Source organism: Pseudorasbora parva, chromosome 17, assembly GCF_024679245.1.
Source record: "Pseudorasbora parva isolate DD20220531a chromosome 17, ASM2467924v1, whole genome shotgun sequence".
NCBI lineage: Eukaryota > Metazoa > Chordata > Actinopteri > Cypriniformes > Gobionidae > Pseudorasbora > Pseudorasbora parva.
In genome coordinates, this window is record NC_090188.1 from 8,540,772 (window position 1) to 8,555,634 (window position 14,863).

A 14,863-nucleotide genomic window follows, 5' to 3' on the forward strand; every position below is an offset into this window, starting at 1 on the left:
TCACGTGATTTCAGCAGTTCTGAAGCGCCAAATTGTAGTTTTTGATATTTTTGGACCAAAATGTATTTTCGATGCTTCAAGAGATTCTATTTAACTATCTGATGTCACATATGGACTACTTTGATGATGTTTTTATTCCCTTTCTGGACATGGACAGTACAGTGTGCATTGACTGCATATGCTCTGGGACTAAAATATAAAATATCTTAAACTGTGTTCCGAAGATGAACGGAGGTCTCACGGGTGTGGAACGACATTAGGGTGAGTCAATAATGACATCAATTTCATTTTTGGGTGAACAACCCTTTAAGTCCATTAAATGTTCATCTTGAAATATGACTAACAGTATCAAAGATATTATTTCATAATTATGCTAAAAGGCCTTTCTATAAAAGTATGAATTGTCATTCAGAGCATAGGGCACAAGGCATGTAGTATATTTGTGTACAAAAGGTTTTTCAGCATGTTGGTAAATTAGAGGCCTTAGAAATTCATGTATCAAATATGATACTGTAAGCTTTATGGGGTTTTAGGTAAACGTCTGCTATGTATGTTCTGTACTTTAGTTTGAATTGTTTGGATATGCATTATATTGCTGGTCAGCTCAGTCCCTCATTGCTCTGTTGTGATGTGTTGATATGTGGAGGTTCAGGTTCTGCCAGTTGGAGCTGCAGCTGATGAAGTTTGACTCACAGCTTTAGCAGGGAGCAGCCAGTATGGACTTGTCTCAGATTTTTTCAGCAGCACACATGTGTGAGCCCATCACTCTCACAAGTATAAAACTGCTATCAGTGCTATGCTCTGGGACACTTTGAACTGAAATTAACTTGTATGACCCCAATTTATAATTGCAGAGCCCTCATTTGACCAAATGGGATAAGCTTGATGCTAAGCCAGATATAAAATCATGAGTGACAGCTTTTGATGTCTTGTCTTGCATCCTTTTTCATTGGTTGTTTGCAATGCTCATTATAATATATAACAGTAACATATGCATTTGTTGTTGTATTATTTTAGCTAAAGCAGTATTTCCAAATGTTTCTTTTGCCACAGCACAGTTTTGAAAAGTAAAAAAGGGCATATTAAATAGATAAATTAAAAGTAGTACTCACATTTATTGTGAAACTTGTTGGCAGTGATGATAAAACAACAAATGGGCTTGTCGCTGCTGTTGGGTGGAAACCTTGTATTTTAAACACTGTTGTTAAAAATGGTATCGTGACTTTATATAGTTATCAAAAATACATTGTGTATTTTTGTGCCTGATGAAAACCGTGGTCGAATGTTGCGCTATCAATACAATTAGTTTGGAGCTGCTATTTTCAGTGTACGTTCTTTGTGCTACTTTTTATATATAGCTATGGTCAGATACTTGCATGTGTCATTATAATATTAATATTTTTTGAAAATCAAGCTCAAATTGAGTTTTTGACCAGCATACAACATGTCACTGGAACAGCCGCATCTGAAGCAGTAAGGGCATCACATTATCGCATTCAATTACAGGATATAAAGTTAATTTTGGCAATAATTATGGTAATAATTTTTCTTGTTGTTAAAATCACATGATCAAAATCTCATGATTCAAAAGATGAAGCTATGCATAAGATATCTAAAACAGTATATTTGCTTCAACTTGACGGCAAATTCTCCACTTGAGTAAAGAAAACGCTACTCAAACACCAGTGCTTTATTTGCCCTTGCATTGCAAACAAACAAGCACCTCTCCAAACTATGTTCTAAATGGAGGTTTGACTGACAGTTTGAGGAACAACTGGTTTAGTCAAAACCTCTTTTAAATGCTTTTTATTGGTTAAATATTTGTAAAACGCACATACAGATGTAAAGATTAAACAGTAGCATCAATTTTATAAAACAATGACAAAATATAGAGATATAGAGACCTGAAAACATCCTTGCTAGTCAAAGAAAAGCTTTTTTAGACACCAGGCCCAGAAAACGATTGTGTGCGCATCTTTGTCATCGCTCGACGAAACACGCCTCTACAGCACGTCTAATTCAGTAGCCCCGTCCACCAACTCATGTAGCTGATTGGCTAGCGCTAGCCAACAGCAATAAACATGCCGAAGAAGATAGCATGCTAGATGTTGCGCTATTCCTAGTTGTGGAAGAACAGTTGATGCATAAGCTTCCTTCGGATCCTAATATTAAGAATCTGTGAACTTTTTTTAAATGAAGTTCCAGCTGACATGGGGTAGACAATGGTGTTTGCTTGATTTCACTGCGGAAACGTTTGTAAACAATCTCAGGTCGATGCTGGATTTGCAGACGTTTGAGATTAAGGCTGTTTCTTCTATATTGGATCCGACAGGAATGTTGCAACACTCTTATGTGAGTAAAACGTGTTTTTATTTGTAATAGTATTGCATTGTTTTGTTATAGATCGTTTTGCTTGTATGTACGTGTCTAACAGAACATACCTTTAGCACACTGGACTCAGACATGTATGGGCCAGGGCTCGCAAAGCCCAACGTCACGAGGCTATGTGTTTTCCAGACGGCTACCAAAATGTAAGCCCGCCGGCAGGCAGATAAATCTAATAATATTCCTTGCTTGATCTGCGCTGTTCTCTCTCTCTTGATTTGACATTGAAAGGGCGTGCGCGTGCATGTGTGTGTGTGCCGCACTAGTAATGTCGACGCTGTTCTCTCTTTAGCAGCTGAAATGTGTTCATGCCTTCATGGATGTCATAGCAACTCAAAACGGCCACAAGGACTTTTTACGGTTTTATAAAAGCTATTTATTTTTTGTAAAGTGTAATAATTATCTCAGAAAAAAAGAATTCTTCTGTCAGGCGCAGTTGAAGTAAAAAGTGCCTTGGACGAACGCTGTCAAGATAAGAGGGTGTAGCCAGGCTATGTCTGTGTCATTATTTCAACATTATCTCCATAACTTCTTATGAAATAGAAAGTTTACCCCTTTCTTATGAAATAGTAAGTTAACTTTCCTCTCGTCAACATTATAGCCTGCGTGGTGAACTCGGCGTGCGCTCTTCAGTGGTGGAGGCGCTCGCTGTATCACGTCATATAAGGATGTGAGTAATCCGGTCAGGCCGTTTACATAGTGACATTTTTTGTTTGATCGGTTCATGAAAAGGTTTATCCCACTTCTCAAACCAATTACAATTTAATTCGGTTTGGGCATTTTTATTCTGATTGAGGTGTTTATATGGAGCTATAGATTGTATAAAAATGCGCTTTACATGGCACTTTAAAAACCGGATAGTTTATTTATAGTTCGATTACGGATATTTCACGTCATATTTAAATGCATATTCGAATATTGAATAAAAAGTGACAGCCCTAATCCACTGATCGGGCAGGCCATGTAATACAAAAATAATATTCCAATCAATCGCGAGTGGATGAGAAATAAATCATTGTGTTTGTTTAATAAAGACGTTTACGAGCCCTTTGATTGAGAGAATTATTCTGGTTGCCACTTTCAGAACAATCCCTCCCTCATATGAACTGACAGGGGGAGCTGAAGCTTGTTAAATATGCAAATCTTATCCAATCCTAGCCGTGGGCGTTTACTTCCAAGTCTCCAGTGCAGAACGCCCATCAAAACCCAGCGTTCAGGAGAGAACCTCAAACCAGTGTAGAAAATAGCCTATTATTTATTAGTTATGATGTTTTTGAATGTAAAAACTGCACGAATGTCATTAGTTGACCTCAGACAACAGTATAAAAAAATTAAAAAAGCCAGTTCATGAGACCTTTAAAATAAGGGTTTGATATAACTAACAGTGGTAGGTTGATGACACATTATTTATAATTTTTGTGAGGTCAAGTAGAGTGTTTGTTCAGTGTTTAAAGTGAAGGAAATGGAAAGCAGTCATTTCCTTTTGATACTCTCACTATAAAAGCAGATTCATGCGTCAATATCTGAATATGGACCATATAAGGATGTTTTAAAAGAGGAAACAGAATCGAATGCTACAGGGTATGAATTGTAATATAGAAGTGAAACTGCAGCCACTTGAGGATGTTTATTATTAATCTAAATATTTATGCATTGCAGTGAGAAAGATCTGGCATCTTGTTCTGTGCATTGCTGAAATTCACATACTTCTCAACCCATTGAGTCAGTCATGCATATTTACAGTTGAGAAAATTTGAATGCATGCTTTTCCATTACATTAGGGCATACACTGCTAGATCTACTGCATCTAAAAGTTCAGGAGTCACTCCACCCATGCAGTCCAAAGATTATGAATCATGGTCCACCTACAGCACATACAAATCCCTTGCTTGTTTCATTGAACCTGCCCCTGGATCCACCCATTTCGCGCCGACTGCAGAGGAAACTCCCTAATGCTTAACAGAAATCTCTGTTAACTGAAAGCATGCCGTTTGATTTGCCTGTGCATGGTCCAGGTTACTTCGGGTAAATTTGAGCCGTGCAACCCCCTGTGGAGGTCACTTATGTTTCTGGACGGTCTCGTCACTTTGAAATGTCAGTGATTTGCATGGTCCATTAGTCACAAAGCAACAGAATGAGTTAGTCCTCTTCGTCTTGGGAGTATCTAGGGCAAGGTGTGAGATTTCTTTAGCTATTTACTGGCTCACACTGGTGTCTAAGGTTTAATGTGAGGTTAAAATAGGTCAACATACTATAATGCCAGGTGTAGCCTAAAATATTCAAAGTACATACTTATCTTATGCATATGCCATGTCAAAATTAATTTAACATGCAAGAAAATTTTTACCTAAATGTTTACATTTTTGTTTGGGAGCACTTGTTGTTTCTTAAAGTACAAATAAAGCAGTCAGTCAAGTTAACATTATTTAGTAAATTGATTTCCACTGCAATCAAGGATAATATAACAAAAACATAAAAAAAAAAAAATAAAAAAAAAATGTTTTCTTATAGCTTTTGTGGCCAGGACACAGCCATCTTGTTGTTGGTTGGCTTTGTTGGAATAATGAAGTTTATTATGGTTTCAATTCTGGTCTGCGATTTTTCGGTAATATATAAACTCATCATATCTGTCACCAAGTAGACAACCAATAGAGGGCTCAAGTGTTATTTGCAAGGCAATTCTGGGTGCCTATAAAAATAGGCGAACAAAAATAAGTCAGGATTCCAGCAGTGGAGGAAAAGTTGGTTAAAAACTTAATTGTACGGAATACAAAAGATCACAAAATATGATGGGATTAGGGATATTGTTTAGAGATTATCCAACCTATGGAGTCCTAAACGGTTAACATGGAGTCACTGTAAAATAATATTTTTTTTAGGTATTTAAATATATAATATTTTTTGCATCAGCTTTGATGTCTGTATGTTGTGGAATGATAGACAGGTGTTTATAATGGATGTGATTCATTTTAATTTCTGATGGTCATTTTGGCAACAGATTTTGTATAAATATGTTGTACAGCTATGGAAATCTTGTGGCAATAGGCCCGAATGTGGAATCGGGAAGCATTACTGTTCTCTATTTCAGTGCCAGTTGTACTTGTCGTTTTGCTTTATAACTGTAAAACAAATTTTTACATCAACAGAAATGCATTAGTGACCTCCCTTTTGTCTTCTGATGCCCTGTGGCTTTCCAGTTTTCATCTTTCACAGTCTCTGTCTTTATCTTTCACTCTCTTTCCTCCACTATCTGTCTTTTCTCTCTACTGTTGTATCCATTGAACTCAGACAAGACAACCAACCCTGTGATTCAAAGGTTGTGATGGCAGCAGCCTTTGTGCAAAGTCTATAACAAAGCATTTTTTTTCTTTTAAGTGTTTACATTTATTGTGGTTGTCATATACTTATTCGAGTGGAAATCCATTTACGGTACTATAATGTTAACTTGACTGACTGCTTAATTTCGACATTAAGGATCTGCTCAGCATTAGGCTATGTAATGTTATTATTGCACTGCACAAAAACTGCTTTACTGAAGATATCATAACTTACAGTTCAGTACTTGAGTCAAATGTTGGTTCTGTAAGTGTTTTTAAAGGATTCAGTGAGATTCAGTGAGAAAACTGTTCTGAATGATTCATTAAAAGACCTGACTTATAAGTCATTTGTTTGTGAATCGGACTACAGCGGTTGTGCTTTAATTTGCCTGCAGTCCAAATAGATGACCTAATATAAAAATGTATACCCAATATTCTTGTCGTTAATGTAAAGTAACCGTTTATCATGTTTAAGTGATGCAAAAATGTAGATGCATGTTAAACGTCAAGACCTGCACTTAAAATATTATTACAAATTATTGCAAATATAGACACTTTGCATTTTATTGTGACCTTCGATAACAGTTGCAAACATTTCCATATCCGACTTCGATAAGCTTTGTGTAGTGTGTCTGTGGCATCTCATTGGTCAGTCCCACTATAGAGCTCACTTGTTCTGCAGAATACAGTAAGACTGTCTCTAATAAATGAACGGCTATGTTGGAGGTTGTGAAGTAAGTGTCTCCCCTCGCTCAGATTTCCTGTTTCAGTCTCATGACGGAGGCTCTGGTCTGCTGGTCTATAGATAGAGCTGGAGACACTGGGCTCAGCTGAGCTGCTCTGGTGAGCTGGTCAAACTGTCAGACAGCTCAACAGGTGCTGTGCAGAAGAATCACACACACACTTGCACACACACACCAAGCCCACCCTCTCTAACCTCACCAAACCATATGTTTAAAGAGTTCCCATAAGCCTTGTTTAAATGTTTGCTGTCAGGCTGCATACTTTGCAAAGTCACTGTCCTTTCTGTCAAGTCATAATTGCATTAGAATGTGATGTAATTAATTATTGTGCAGGGAAATGTAAGTAGTTCATCTTGCATGTGTGTGTCACATGAGGAATGTGATAGTCAGAAATCATCCAGCATGTGTTTACCTAGATTGTAAGTCTTGGGCACTGTGTATGTGTTGATCTTAAATTAGACACTGCTGCTGAATCATGTTTGTTGTTTTTTCACCTAGATAAAGATGGTGCTTGAGTTCAGCTGAACTTCTGATAGATGTGCATTATAGCCACACCCCCTCACTTACCAAACCTCACCCTCCAAAGACATGTCAGCAAACACGAACAGTTAAGAAAAGCTGAAAAGAGTGGGCTGCTTTTTTGCCGAACCTAGTGCTGTCACAGAGGTGTGGTTTCCTAGGACACTCATTTGAGTGATTTGTGTCAGGACTCTTAATAGATGCCTTCTTTCAAGCTGTTAAATGTTTTACTAAACAGTCCTGTGAAGTATAAAATCTTCTTATATCAGGTCCAACTGCAGTTGCTTTCCCAACTGTGTTAGCATGGAAAATATGACTGTTCGCCCTCGTTTTTTATTTTGCTTATGGCTGTTTTGGGGCATTTATTTATAGGACTATTGAGAGACAGGAAAGTTGAGGGAGAAAGATAGCCAATGGGATCAAGACGTGAATCTGGTTTGAATATAGGTCCTGTGAGCCAGCTGCTCTCATAAATATCATCAGCATGTGCTCTGTCCACATCTCTAATGATTGTTCTTGATATGATTGCTGACTTTTGAACCATTTGCCTTACAGCATGCATGCATGCATACATACAAATACACATACATACAAAGGGCCCAATAAATTCAACATGCATGCATGCATGCATACATACATACATATGGCCCTATAATTTCAACATGCATGCATACATACATACATAGGGCCCTATAATTTCCAAGATCACATAATCGCGGAATCTGCATATTAACGCGGTATATCATATGGTGATTGTTAAACACACAGAACACTTCACTACATTTTTCAGCTTTGGAAAGAAAAAGCTAATGGAGCACTTTCATTTTAACTTATATAAACTAATATAGTGTATTTTACTGGAAAGTTTAAAGCTCATAACCATTAATATTCTGTTGTGACTTTTTTTGTTGTACTTGAAGTGCAGTGTTATGTTGCATCATACAGTATTTGTCCTGAAAAGTAAATGTGATGTTTGTTACCTCAACAAATTTAAGGTCATTCCTATTTTATCTGTTATGTTCTGTTATATTAACAATAAAAGCACACTCTTTTTACGACTAAAATAACAGTAAAGGGTAAAAAAACACAACTGAATTCCCAAAAAATTTTGGTTTTGGGAAAAAAAACAGGTTTTGCAAAAGTTTAAATGGGAGAAAATAAAACGGAATTTGGGAAAACATAAAACAGATTTTATCGGGCCCTACATACACACATTTATACATCACATTTACCTCAGAAAAAACATATCCAGTGTCCATGAACTCATTAGTAAGCTATAAAAATTATAGCTTTTGATAAATATATCCACCACATTACATATTCATCATAATTTTAACCTTTTGTTTAATATTTAATGCATCTTTAAATAAATAAGTAAAGTTTTTTATGACTGCTACATTTTAAATGTTTATATTTCAATAAACAGATTGGAGTAGAAATATGATTAGGTAATTGTAAAGTTAATATTGTAACTTTATTAATATTATTTAAAAAATCCATTAGTGTAAATTAAGTGTTTGTATACAAATCAGTTAATTTCACCTTCAATATAATAGTAATGTACCCACTGACTCCCTGTATAGTTTACAGTTGAGAGACTGTTTTTTTCATGTAGCCACTGTCCCTTGGATATATATATATATATATATATATATATATATTTAATTTTAATAATTCTGAATTTAATAAAAATCAGAATTGAAGCGAAGTGTGTGTGTGTGTGTGCATAAATAAATTGCTATTAATTAATTGATTAAATTATTTTAACTTGGTGGGAATATGTATCTTTAACTACACTGTAGCATCTTAACATTGTTTTTAAAATGTACACATAGCACAGTAATAATTCTTGGCTCATTTTTCATTTTGAGTGAACGAGCAGTGAGAGTGCATCTGTAAGGCAGAGAATAATATAACCGATTCATCCAGGACTGATGCAGAGTGATGACTCTTTTCCAAAATTGTAGGTCTTGCGTACCGTTAAGTGTCCAGACAGAGTGCTTCCTATTCAGACTGTTTAGTGTTACAGCTATTTAGATGAATTCTGTTTTCTCTTGTGCAGGCAGAGGCTAGACTTGCTGCGAAGAGAGCTGCTCGTGCAGAGGCCCGGGATATCCGAATGAGAGAACTAGAGCGACAGCAGAAAGAGGTGAGTTTTACAAAGAAAACCAGTTAACAAAAGGCACTTGAACATACTACCTAAAGAATGACAAAATGCACCGTTTCTAAAGGGCGTCATCACTCTTTTCCTTTGCCTTTGCCCAAATCCAGAACCATGCCTATGTGTTTACTATACTGTTTTAATTTAGGTCTGTTGACATGCAGATCTGTCCTTCATTGAGCCTAAGTCCCAAAACTTCAGGAAATGCATGTATATGCAGAATTGTAAGGCATTATAAGCACAAGCTTTCGATGAGCAGCAAATTGATTCAGCATCGCATATATCTTTCATGGAAAAGGAAAACCCATAATGCATTGCGAAGGCCATTACCTTAGAAATATTATCATGCAAAACTCTATTGAAATATTGAGCTGTGCCACTTGTACGATGAGAGCTATTAGTATGATGGGTGGGGTTGCTGACTGTTTAGCTTTGTTCTAAATCGATCACTTATGAGGTTCCATTTCAATTAGGATGCTGCTATGTAGGCAGTAATCAGCAAGGCAGCTCACTAGGTTTTGGAACAAAATCTCTGTTTTTCATTCAGAGTATCCCTGATCTTCTACAGACCCCTCTTTTGATGCAATGAAGATGAAAGATTGTTTTTAGTCATCTTATTGAGCAGATTTTTGAGTTATTTGCTTGTCTGTTTTTTATTTGGTTGCCATTTTTGTTCAGAAGAACATGTATGACTGTGTTTACAAATAGTTTCAGATTCAAAATCCAGATTTAGCTAGCTGACTAACTAAGCTTATAAGTGGAAACAGGCCTTTGACAATACAGTGTATTTTTAACGATTGCAGACACATGTGAATGATTCAGTTATCGATGTCAGCTGTAGCTGTCAGTGTTTTCTGTACTTGTGAGTTCCTACACTCACAGACCTGGTTGGAAGAACAAAGTACATGCTTTCAGTATGTGTAATTACATCTTAATTGGTTTATTCATCAGTGTTTTTGTTTGTGAACTGTTTTTAACTGTCAGAAATTCACAAGTCCCAAACAATCCACTGTCAGATCGAAGTGCAATAGAAGTCTTTGTGTTTGTCTCGTGGCTGTCTCTCTCTCACAGCTGTCTTACCATCAGCACTCCTCCTCTAGCAGGAAATGGGGGCAAATCCACCAATGGATGGTATGAGAAAGATTAGGCCAGTTTGGACATGCATGTACTTTTGCTTTTTAACTAATAAAGAGCTTTCAGTTGAGAGTGTGCTGTCTGTATTCTCATACACTTAGTTGTTTGAATTTGGCTTACAAGCATGTTTTGTTAATATTACTTACACTCTTTTGATTTATAAAAGAACCCTTTGGTCATGTTGTAGTAGTTGGTAGGATAGCATTGGATTCACTTTTTTCAGGAGAGGTTTTTTCTTTTTCTTTTCTTTTTTTGCCTGTGATCTGTTTGCTTTAGTGTGTTTGTGTTACAGTTAAAACGGATTTCAGTGTTCAAATTTGTCTGCATTAAAAACTATTGCCTATAGGCTGCATTTATTTAAAAAATAAAATAAAATACATTTTTTGAATATCACAATGATTTTGATACATTTTAAAATGTTATTTAGATTTGTAATGATTGCTTTCAAAACATTGCACTGTATTTTTCATATATTAAATAGTTTACTCTTTAATGATTTTTGTATTGGTGCATAGCAATGCTTTTTTATTATTGTTTTTTATTAATAATCAAAACAAAATAATTCTTAATGTTCATTCAGTAAATAACATTGTGGAAAAAATGCATTGATTTATTTTGAGCTATATATGTACTATTTAACAGCATCAGTAAAAACAAATGCATAAATATCCAGAATTCCAGATATATTTTGCATTTGGTCAAAAGCGTAAAAATTTAGGGCTTTTTTAGCTATATTGCCCAGCCCCTATTGTCATATTGCTACTAGTAAGCTTGTATGCTTACCCTGAAATTTGAACAGGCCTTATCCTTGCAGAACATCAGCATGTTATGTGTGTTTAGACTTTGTTTAGGACTGCAAGTGAAGAATAACACTAACACAGCCTAAAACGTGCAGCGTTCTTTTGTTTGAATTCTGTCTCCTTCATTGTTGTCGTCTCAGGCTGATGCAGAAAAGGCCCGTCATGGTCGTCATTCCAGTAGCCACAGCCGACGGGTCTGTATCTCCTGATCTCCTGATATCTGTCTCCTGGTCGTTCGCTTTTCTCAGTATTTTGTCTTATTCCTTTGTTTTCCTAATCTCTCATCGACAGGGATTAAATGATGACACCGCGTCGGTTCGGAGTGTTGGAAGTTATAGGGTGTGTGATTCTAGACTTTAAATGCATATTACGAAGACATATTGCCATTTTTTATTTGTGTAAAGTAATATTTACTCACAAGCCAGTGTGAAATAGGTCATATTCAAGACATTTCTTTCATTTGAACTATTGGTACCTGTACAAATAGAAATATTCCCCAGTAAGGGTGGTTTTAAAAGCTTGTTTAGAGACAACATGTGTTACAATACATTATCTTGTCATGGAAATTGCAAATTAATGGTTGCATAATGGATTTCTCTCTACTTTCAAAGTCAAATTCTTCATCTTTACGAGACTTGAGCAGTTCTCATCACTCCAGTCGGGTTAGTTCTTCCAAGAGAAGAGACTTGGTGGTACGTCAGTGTGTGTTTTTCTCCAGGCTTTGTAGTGTGTGTATTTTGGGCACATGGTTTTCTCTTTTGTGACTGTCATGACTCACTAAATTAGACTACTGTATATACTAACATGGTTTGCACTCTTATGGCAATCTTGACCACAATAAGCTTGTCTTTGTAACATCTAATTCAGCTTTTATTTTATTGGAATCATATAATTCTAAATTGTGCTGCCCCCGACAAAATTTTCCTAATTGACTGTTCATTTAAGCCATTAATTGGGGGTGAAATACTAAACCATAATAATGAGCATTTAATATAAATTAAGCACTCCACCACACACATGAAACTGCAACACAAACAAAATAAATAACCTATAATATAAATTGCAGCCTTATATTTAAAAAAAGTTAATTTAATGCTGGTCCTCAATATAAATTATACAAATAATAATTTAATATTGTAAATATCAGTGCAAACATAATTACACATAAACACTGAATGAAAAATCTGAAGTCAAAACACAAACAAATTAAATATAGATTATATAAAAACGAATAAATAAAATGGCAAACGGAAACACTACTATCCGCTTGTTAAGTCGTGACGTAAGGAACGCCGCTTCTGGGTCCAAGCCTCAACTCGTTTCACTTGAGAATGCCATCGACGCCCGTTTATGAGCGCTATTTATTCATATTAAACATCAAACGTTTAAAAAAGTTTAACATTTGAAATACTTACAGTCTGCACAACAGTCTCTGTGCTCACAGCGTCACATACATTAATATTTTAACGATTTAAAAAATATGAATCACTCTCTGGCCATTTGGAATATTGGTGTGGAGAAAAAGGTTATGATTATAGGTTTTTTTGTAGTATTACACCACATTGTGTGTGTATATTAGCACCTTTTGTAGTTTTTCTTGCTGTATAAGATAGAGCGTTTGGACCCGGAAACGCTGCCGCGTGACATCAGCCTTAACAACCGGATATGGACACAATTAGGCTATACCTGACTTCAATACCGTCTGACTATACCATCACTTCAAGCTTATGAGAAAGGAACACGAGTTTGTGCACATCGTTGGGGAGCAATGAGCTCAGTGTCTTGCTCAGTAGGAAAATTCCCTCTGAGAAGCTGATCTCCGATGTCGTAGACGTGGCTAATTTAGCTTCCACAGTTCGAATGAACCCTTGGATATACGCTTAAAACCATATATCAAGGTTAACATTAGAACAAGCGGCCATGTAAAGTGGCTTACGTTAGACTACATCTTTTAAATACATAATTTTTGAGGTTGCACGTCAGCTTTGTCATCTTTATCCTCTCGAAATGTTCCCACACTCTGGATTTTCTGCTCAACATATTACAGCATGGACCGGCCGTGTTAGCAATCTGTCACTGCTTGACTTTCCCAATTTCTGTGGAGTTGTTTTGTCTTCTGACTAGCAGTTTAAAATGTACAAATTAAAATTTTGTTAACCATTAGTTTTTGTCATTAATGTTTAGTCAACTATTAGGGGGCAGCCCTAATTCTAAAGATATTATTAATAAAGTTATACATGGTTCCCATGGTCATGGAAAATTTAGATATAAGCAAAAAAAATTAAACGAAAAGACAGCTAAAGCATAATGTTCTGAGAGCCATATTTGATTTGCATGCAGGTTAGGTCAAGATTGATATGCGTGGACATTATGGGCAGATGTTGTGCTGTTGATGACTAGCACAGTTGAGTGGTTTTCTATAAATGAATTATACCAGCACTGACTCATTTAACACATAACGCTCCATTATTAGTGCACATCATGGCATGTCTGTGGCATGGGTCAATTCATAATTTATATCCAGCATATATTGTGATTGTCTTGACTGCTATTTTCTCTGCAGTCTGGTGTCTCCAGTAGTTCCTCTTTGAAGAGCTCCCTTTCCACTGTATGTATCTATGCCAGTTCATGTCTATTCTCCATTGAGTGTCAGTAGTTCTACTTTTTTAAGTGTTATAGTTCTCCTGTTTGACTAAAATAATGGCCTGATCTTTCTTACCATTCTTTCCAGCAATCTCCTTTGAAAGCATGATTCTGGTTAGTCTTAGTGGCTTAGTGCAGTTATCAAATTGCAATGGCCATGATTTAATTAACTAAATATATGCGCAGCATGTGTTAGAGTGAAGCACGGTACTGTGTCTTTTTACATGCAGGCAGCTTATGATCTGTGTTTTCAGTGTCTCAGAGTGGTTATGTTTTCAGTAAATGCTGCTCCACACAAGCTCATCTCTGCATCTGCTCTAAGTTTGGGTCACTTATAACGTGCATTTTGAGAACGCAGCTATAAGCTAACTGTTGTCAACAAAAGAGAAGCTTTAAGAGCTCACTGCGATTATCTGCCAAAATAAAAGCTCTATAGATTAATGTGTAAAAATAACATGTATAACAGAAGTAAGAGATCCATAAATATTACATTACATTTTCATTTATTCACTTAGCAGATGCTGCGTTTTATCCAAAGCAACTTCCAAACACGTTTAAAGAATCTTAGAAGCAATAACACAAAAAGTGCTAGCAATACAACTTTAAACATAAGAAATAGTGAAAACTATTTTGAAAACAGTTGTACTGTAGAATAAATTAAATAAGTTTTCCTAAAAGATAATTGTTTTTATTTTTCAGGGAAATATTTTAAAAGTAATATTTCATATTGGTTATTTTTTAATCTATTAATCATAATTTTGTTTTTTTTAAGTATTATTATTTTATAGGAAAATTTCTGCCAAATTGCACAGCAAACCTGAAGGCTTATTGTAAATCACATTTTAAAATCAAAATCACAATCATGATTTTTATCAGAAAAATTTAAAATGAGGATTTTTCCCCAAAATATTGCATCCCTTCTCGATTCTGTTGCTTTCTAAATGAAGGCTGTTAATGAGAAGAATTTTACACGTTTGTGCTCTTTTTTTTCCAGAGCTCTGTATATAATGATCTTCACAAAAAACATGTTGGCAGTAGCTCCAAAAAGGACCTTCTGGTTAGTTCTGATCATCACCCAAGTGCTGCATTTTTATGCATCATTTTGAGCAGGTTCTTCCTGGTTGCGAGCATGATATTTCAGAAAAATGACTACTATGTCAG

The 14,863-nt window shown here is 35.8% G+C and overlaps 1 protein-coding gene across 13 annotated transcripts in view; it reads left to right on the top strand.

The window, feature by feature from the left end:
• lrrfip2 (leucine rich repeat (in FLII) interacting protein 2) overlaps nucleotides 1-14,863 on the top strand; it is a 33,945-nt gene that overhangs the window by 3,543 nt on the left and 15,539 nt on the right. For 6 of the 13 annotated variants that reach the window (XM_067420686.1, XM_067420688.1, XM_067420690.1 and 3 more), the window contains exon 4: nucleotides 9,027-9,113. In XM_067420686.1, the coding sequence (XP_067276787.1) occupies nucleotides 9,027-9,113 (87 nt within the window). Of the gene's footprint in view, nucleotides 1-9,026; nucleotides 9,114-10,196; nucleotides 10,257-11,199; nucleotides 11,254-11,350; nucleotides 11,399-11,670; nucleotides 11,752-13,622; nucleotides 13,668-14,696; nucleotides 14,760-14,863 lie in introns of all 13 variants that reach the window. The other 7 variants (XM_067420678.1, XM_067420683.1, XM_067420685.1 and 4 more) reach the window with 3 other exon arrangements.